Source organism: Setaria italica, chromosome IV (assembly GCF_000263155.2).
Source record: "Setaria italica strain Yugu1 chromosome IV, Setaria_italica_v2.0, whole genome shotgun sequence".
Taxonomy (NCBI): Eukaryota; Viridiplantae; Streptophyta; class Magnoliopsida; order Poales; family Poaceae; genus Setaria; species Setaria italica.
Window position 1 is genome coordinate 35,819,534 of NC_028453.1, and position 7,424 is coordinate 35,826,957.

Here is a 7,424-nt window from a genome sequence, read left to right on the forward strand (position 1 = left end):
TTTTGAATAGTTGTAACATCACATCATCATATTTGCTAAAAATGGCATATTATTTATGAAGAATGAAATTTACACTGAGAACGGTAAGAATAAAACTAATGATTTTGCCAAAAAAAAGGAGTACATCACTTAACATAACGTGACTCTATAGTAAAACACCTTATGCCCATGACTTTGGATTTACAGGACATTTTGATACTTCCAACAGAATTCGAAGTGGCCTTGTTTCTCTTGTAGTGGAATTTGAACTTGGGGCGCATAACGGAAATACGGAATTGAAGTCCAAAGTGGGAAACGGGTACTAGCCTAGTAGGAATCAGCGGGATCACTCTCAAACTCAGTTTGGGATCTCTCCCGAAATTCCGTATTCGGCCAGGACAAACACGCAAAACGGGCCTTCTGCCCACTGGACCCCTCCGATTATAATTTCCGGCATTAATTGCTCGTCTCCTCCCCTCCTCTCCTTCCCTCCCATCTCCGTCGCCTATCCGATCTGCCACCTCCACGCCGTCTCGCACGTTCCTTCCCCAACTCCGCAGCGCAGCGCAGGAGGCTCTGCGCGCCGCGATCCAGATCCAGGTACCTGGTCTTCCTCCCTCGTTTTCTGATCCCTTCCCGTCCCCTGCCCTGCTCTCCTTGGGCGCCACTGATTTGGAGTTGATCCGTGCGGGGTTGAAGCGGATCCCTTCTGTCGCTCGAGCAACCCCTCTCATCCTTCGACGCCACTGGTCTGGTGTTGATCCGTGCGGGATTGAGCGGTGCCGTGAGCCCTGAAATCCGTGCCTCTTTTTTGGGGGCTTGGATTTATTCTGTTTGCTGCGGATTTGATCGCTTCGTGGTGGAGTGTTAATCTCTGTTTGTTTCTCGACATTTTCCCAAGTGATCTGGGTGGATTAGGGGTCTGGGTAGACACGGATCAGTTTCTCTTCTCGATTCTGATGGCATGGTTGCTGTTGCTCGCTGCAGGTTCTTCATCATGGGTCTGGTGAAAGATGGTGTCGACATGGAGGAGGGAACCCTGGAGATCGGCATGGGTGAGTCACGAGCGACGAGATCCGTGCTCGCGCAGTGTCTTAGGCAATTTAGTCTTGTGATTTCAGCTGTTGACGTGTTGCCGAGTCATGATGACTGAGCTGAACCGTTGCAGAACACCAGTGCTCACACTGGTAATATCATCGCAGTGTAGATATGTAGGGAGGATTTATGCTTTGAGAAGTTAAACACCTCCTATGTAGTTGAGCTAAAGCTACAAGATAATAGGTTATTGGCTATGATGGTAGCTTGGTATGCATCACCAATGCGTTGAATTTTGTAAATGTGCTGTGTTGGTAGGTAACGTTGTAGGTTATCCTAAAAATACTCAATTTGCAGTCCCAGGGCTTTTGTTGAAGCATACAACCATACTGCAACAGTGAGGATGCATCTCGTTCATTTACATTAAGCTTCTGTAGCTTCGCAGTTTCACCCATGCAGCTAGTAACCAAGTTTGGCACTCTCTAGACCATGTTTTTAGTATAAACTTGTTTGTTTATTTGCCAATCTTTTCGAGAATACCAGGTATTGAATGTATGATATATTGGTCTGTATGCCTACATGGCCACATGTAACAGCCATTATTCTTTTAGATTTTAAACATTATGTGTGGAAGTCAAACTTTTTTTGCTTGATTAGAACCAATGCTGTCTGCCAAGTATTGATTCTGTGTTACATCATTTTTGTCTTCCTAATAAAGTTGATGTGTACTAGTTAGTAATTTGCTCTATGTGTGCAGAGTACAGGACTGTCTCTGGTGTGGCCGGACCTCTGGTTATATTGGAGAAAGTAAAGGTGTGTATAGTTTTCTTCAATATGTTGCTAACTACCGTGCATAGTTTTAACAGCTCAATCCACTTGCCTCTTATACTCGCAATTTGTTTGCCTGCATATCCATCTTTAGGGCCCAAAGTACCAGGAAATTGTAAACATCCGACTCGGAGATGGCACAACTCGCCGTGGTCAAGTTTTGGAAGTTGACGGTGAAAAAGCTGTTGTGCAGGTTACTTCTTTTTCCTGTTGTTATCTTTTTTTTGGGTAACATTTCCAATTTGATTCTGATTTTGCAGTATGGTCAAGTTAGGTCCATATTGCAGAAAACGTAGTTTTGATATTTATGTCTGTGAATTAACTGCTTTTATTCATCAGGTCTTTGAAGGAACTTCTGGAATAGACAACAAATACACAACTGTGCAGTTCACAGGCGAGGTACCTCATCTTGTCATATTTGCTGTTTACATACTGATAAAGTGTTTAGCAGGCAAAACTCTTTGAACTAGATAGTTTGAATTTGGCGATCTAGCTCATAAGCAAAATGTACAAGATTATGATAACTATACCTAGTTTAACCTTGAAGATATTTATAGTCATATTAATTGAGGAAGGACAATTGGGTAACATTAGAATAATAAAGTGTACAGGATCTACTGAAACTTAACAGTGACATTGCTTTCTTTCTCCTTGTTTGTATATTGAGAAGTCGCCACCTTGTTTGCTTAATGACTATATATTGCTTTTCTGTACAGGTTTTGAAAACTCCTGTCTCACTTGATATGCTTGGGCGCATTTTTAATGGTTCTGGAAAGCCTATTGACAATGGCCCCCCGATATTGCCCGAGGCCTACTTGGATATCTCTGGTAAGTAATTTCTGTGTGCTTCAGTGCTAGCATGCTATTAATGTCTATGATTATCATAGTGAAGTGCATGGTCATTGTGGATAGGTTTTAGAATTATTGATGGTGTTAAATCAATTGGTGTTAAATCAATGAATCCTTGTCTTTCATTTTTTGTAATCATGTACACTGATGTTCATTCCAGGAAGCTCTATCAACCCCAGTGAGAGAACCTATCCAGAGGAGATGATCCAAACTGGGATATCCACCATTGATGTCATGAACTCTATTGCTCGCGGGCAAAAGATTCCTCTCTTTTCTGCTGCTGGTCTCCCTCACAATGAAATTGCTGCTCAGATTTGTCGTCAGGCTGGCCTTGTGAAGAGATTGGAGAAAGGCAAGCATGCAGAGGTAGCTAATGTCCTAATTACAACCCCATGACCCCATCCTCCACCCAAAAAATCTCTATTTTCCAAAATATTATCAAAAATGCAAGAAGTTAAAAAAAAGAAATCTAACATAAAGATGAACTGGCTTAACATTTTATAACCTGATATGAATTCTGCTCTTATGTTGGCTCAAGTTAGTTATGGTATTCCTGACAGTTTTCCATATCTCCCATTCCTTAAACTAAGCTAATAGTTTTTATTGGTCCTATTGCACTTATTTTCTATTTTCTGAGGGCAACATTATATGCAGCACAGCATATTAATTTATGCTTTACATGTTCAAGTATGGCTCAATTGCTGATTCTGTTTTTACAACCTGCAGGGTGGTGAAGATGACAACTTTGCTATTGTGTTTGCTGCTATGGGAGTGAATATGGAAACAGCCCAATTCTTCAAACGTGATTTTGAAGAGAATGGCTCCATGGAGCGGGTCACCCTTTTTCTGAATCTGGTACTTACAATGATTTGTGGTCTGGATTCATTTATCATTTTATTTCTGCTACAAGAGTGCTAGTATCGATTCTCTAACCATTTAGATGCATTTTTACAAAAGCTTGAACCTACTTAATGACAACCAAACATACTTTTAGAATTGACCTAATTAATGCCTAGCAAAGCATATTTTTAACGCCCTTCTCCTGTCTTACAGGCCAATGACCCTACCATCGAACGTATTATCACCCCTCGGATTGCACTAACAACAGCAGAATATTTGGCATATGAATGTGGGAAGCACGTGCTTGTCATCTTGACAGATATGAGCTCTTACGCAGATGCACTTCGTGAGGTATTGAGATTTATTTTGTATCATGTCTTGTGTTGTGAATTCATATGGAGTACTGTGAATCATAAGTTCTTCATTGCAAATACTTCTGCTTTTGTTGCAGACTCGATTCACTGATTTTTTAATTCATTGATTCACGAATTATGTAGTGACTGCACGGGAATTTATCATCCATGTAATTGCAGCATTTGTGCTGGAATGAACTAAAAGAAAGCTACATGTTCTCTTGGTCCCACAAATCTTTTAGAATTTTTTGAGTGTGCATTATTTAACACTGTAAATGGCTAAATGGATGCTTGAAATATTCCTTGTTGTCTTCTGATCGTATTTTGTAGTTCCTCATTAAGAACCAAGAATGCTATTGTTTTAGTCTTGCATGTCCCTTTTTATATGTTTAATGTTTGTGCCTAGCTAATAAATTGGTTAGTTGATGTAATGTGTTTATAATGTTTATAATGGTGTTGTGCTTATTTGTAGGTATCTGCTGCCCGAGAAGAGGTGCCAGGTAGGCGTGGTTATCCTGGGTATATGTATACTGATTTGGCAACAATATATGAGCGTGCTGGACGGATTGAAGGACGATCAGGGTCCATTACCCAAATTCCCATTCTAACGATGCCTAATGATGGTAAGTGCTGAAATCAATTGCTTTGTTAATCTTTGTTGTTATACTATGCCTTATCCTTAATTCCTCCTATTGTCAATATAGGTTTACTTAGGTTTGTCTTTAGTTAAACCTTTTAATTTTGACCATCAATATCTGAAAGTTTATATAGATTTACTGCACAAGATTGACATTACTAGATACATTATGAAAAACACTTTGATAATTTATAACTCTTTTCATTTAAGATGATATATATTGCTAGTCAAAGTGAAAAAAGGTGATTTGGCAAAAACTTACATGGACTTATATTTGTGATCAGAGGAAGTATTGTTTTTGTACAATTGTCATCTAGTTCAGCATGAATTAGTTTTTGCTTGTATTGGCCTATGAGCTGATTGCACAGCCTGATATGGTGCAGTCATTTTCGTCTGATCCAATAGATCAATCTTAAACTACTTCTGGTTGCATTTATATTTATCATTATCATGCATTTCACTTTGTTGGCTATTTAACTCAAATATACCATGTCTTCTAAACAGATATCACACATCCGACTCCTGATCTTACGGGATACATTACCGAGGGACAGATATACATTGATAGGCAGCTCCATAACAGACAGGTGCTTTTACATGTTCTTATTTTGAGTTCTCAAATGTTACAGCTTCACAAGGGGCAACTCTAGAATTAGTTGTAACTCATCTAGCATTTGTTAAATATTGTCTCTCATATTGATATCTCAAGAAAAAAGATGTAAAATATTTCCTTTTTACTTTAATATTTGATATATCTTGATCTGATGGCATTATATTACTTTCAGATTTACCCACCGATCAATGTCCTGCCATCTCTCTCTCGATTGATGAAGGTAAGAAAAGTTTCCTGTATGCTGTCACTCTGTCAGCATTTATACCGAAGGTTAGTTCTAAGAACCACTGAATAACTCTTGCAGAGTGCTATTGGTGAGGGTATGACGCGTCGGGACCATTCAGATGTATCTAATCAGGTGCCTATTTTGAGTCCATATTGGTATCTTCCTTCAATCTATGATGTACACGACAAATTGACATGTACCCTTCTGTTCAGCTTTATGCCAACTATGCAATTGGAAAGGATGTTCAGGCTATGAAGGCAGTCGTTGGAGAGGAGGCACTCTCATCTGAGGATCTGGTCTGTTGCGAGTGTAATAAATTTCATAAGCTGGTGTTTTTTGAAGTCCAAAACCTAATGCTCTATCCTTTATATCTTGCACAGCTTTACTTGGAGTTTCTCGACAAGTTTGAGAGGAAGTTTGTGGCACAAGGAGCATACGACACGAGGAACATCTTCCAGTCCCTTGATCTTGCATGGACATTGCTTCGTATCTTCCCTCGCGAGCTTCTCCACCGTATTCCTGCAAAGACCTTGGACCAGTACTACAGCAGAGATGCCACCCACTGATTGTTGATCAGGGTCCCAATGTTTTGGCAAGTGCAGCTTTGAATAAATTGAACAGATTGGCCTTGTGGCCATTTTGCTGTATTTATCTATAGTCAGGTCCAATTCTTTTCCGTTGGTGAGCGCAAGTTATTCGTAGATGACTCTCGGTCACGGCGACATTTGTAATATTATGTCATGTATCATCGTTAAATCACACACTTGAGTTATTTGTTTCACCTGCCAGAACTGTTAGCAAGAGCATTCTGGGCCAGGATGTTCGAACGCACTGGTTGTATCTACAATTTGTGAATGAATAAAGGAAGGGGAATAAACTGCTGCGGAACACATGCTGCCGAACATTGTTGATTTTCTTGTTCTTTTGCTATTTTTACTACAGGTTCTGCTGATGCTCGTATAATGTGTATTAAGGCAATCCGAGGGCTCGAGTTTCAACTGCTGCTCCATCTCAAGTAACAACTCACAAGTTGGTATTTGTGGTGGAATTTCAAATACTTGCGTGTACGGCACACGGTGACTTATTTAGCGTGTAGAGGAGAAAAATGCATTTTCTTGGGTTAGCAACCAAATTTAATCATAGAGGATGTTGGGTCGGTCGTTGCTGTCATTTGGATTTTGGCTGTGCTCTCATTTTGGGTTGTTGGTATGCCTTTAGGCGCCATACCTTTTACCTAAATGTCTTTACAAATTCTTGTGTCATGGTAAAAGTAGCATCAAAACTTTGTCATAGTTTTCGTGCCCCAAAAATATGTCTATTAAGGCATTGAAATAGTAATTTTAGACCAAAGACCATTGGCCCTGCTTATATTGAAAGCAAACGAGTTTGCTGGGGTTGCCAGCTTACAAGATAGAGTCCAACTTATTCTACTGAAACGAGCCAGTAGAGATCTCAACCATCCATCTACTCAGGAGACAAAAGTAAAAGCTAATTAACAACTCGTCTTCTCCCCCACAACCTAGAAGGGAACAGATTTTTTGCCCTGAAATCCGATCAGCTTCTTGCATCGACGTCTTCAGTAGATCACCTCGCCGTCCACATGGGTTAGATTTTCTCCGGTTCTTGCCTTAGTTTCTGCAACAAATCTTCCCGCTTTGCTTGCTCCTCCATGGACGCTATCTTGCTCCAATGCTGCAGGAAACCAATGGTTTTGTAAGCTAGAACCTTGGAGTTAGCTATCAGTATATTGGAAAACCCAATCGTTCCTAGTGCGCCAAATCGCACAGCTCACACCCGCAAAGGAGATACAACATCAGTTCCCCCCTCTCCCAAAACCCCCCTCTAGCCTATGTTCTGCAAAATCACTAAGGACTCGTTTGTTTCCTTAGAACTTTCTTGCTCTTTTCTTCCTTGGGTCTGACCTACAAGCAAAGATGTAGGCTTCCACGTAGGAAAGAGCCTTGACAATTACTGCCATGCTCCTTTCCCTTTCCGCGTCTCCACATCAGATGGAATTGGAATTAATTTCCAGGGTTGGCCTGTTTGGTTCCATCAAGAATTAGA

The 7,424-nt window shown here is 40.4% G+C and overlaps 1 protein-coding gene across 1 annotated transcript; it reads left to right on the forward strand.

Moving 5' to 3' along the window:
* The first annotated feature begins 419 nt into the window (after nt 1-419).
* On the forward strand, nt 420-6,250 carry LOC101771090 (V-type proton ATPase subunit B 1). Its single transcript, XM_004965994.3, has 15 exons — nt 420-579; nt 967-1,034; nt 1,772-1,827; nt 1,937-2,035; nt 2,182-2,241; nt 2,559-2,670; nt 2,852-3,057; nt 3,418-3,546; nt 3,745-3,882; nt 4,357-4,507; nt 5,026-5,108; nt 5,307-5,354; nt 5,439-5,492; nt 5,573-5,656; nt 5,741-6,250. The coding sequence occupies exons 2-15, from the start codon at nt 977-979 to the stop codon at nt 5,924-5,926; spliced, it is 1,464 nt and encodes a 487-aa protein (XP_004966051.1). The 5' UTR covers nt 420-579; nt 967-976; the 3' UTR covers nt 5,927-6,250.
* The last annotated feature ends 1,174 nt before the right edge of the window (nt 6,251-7,424 follow it).

Bases quoted from the DNA above. Each gene is read 5' to 3' on its own strand.
- LOC101771090 (XM_004965994.3), top strand. From the start codon at position 977: ATGGGTCTGGTGAAAGATGGTGTCGACATGGAGGAGGGAACCCTGGAG. The intron at 2,036-2,181 runs GTTACTTCTTTT...TTTATTCATCAG, and splicing joins GTGAAAAAGCTGTTGTGCAG to GTCTTTGAAGGAACTTCTGG. The intron at 3,058-3,417 runs GTAGCTAATGTC...TACAACCTGCAG, and splicing joins AGAAAGGCAAGCATGCAGAG to GGTGGTGAAGATGACAACTT.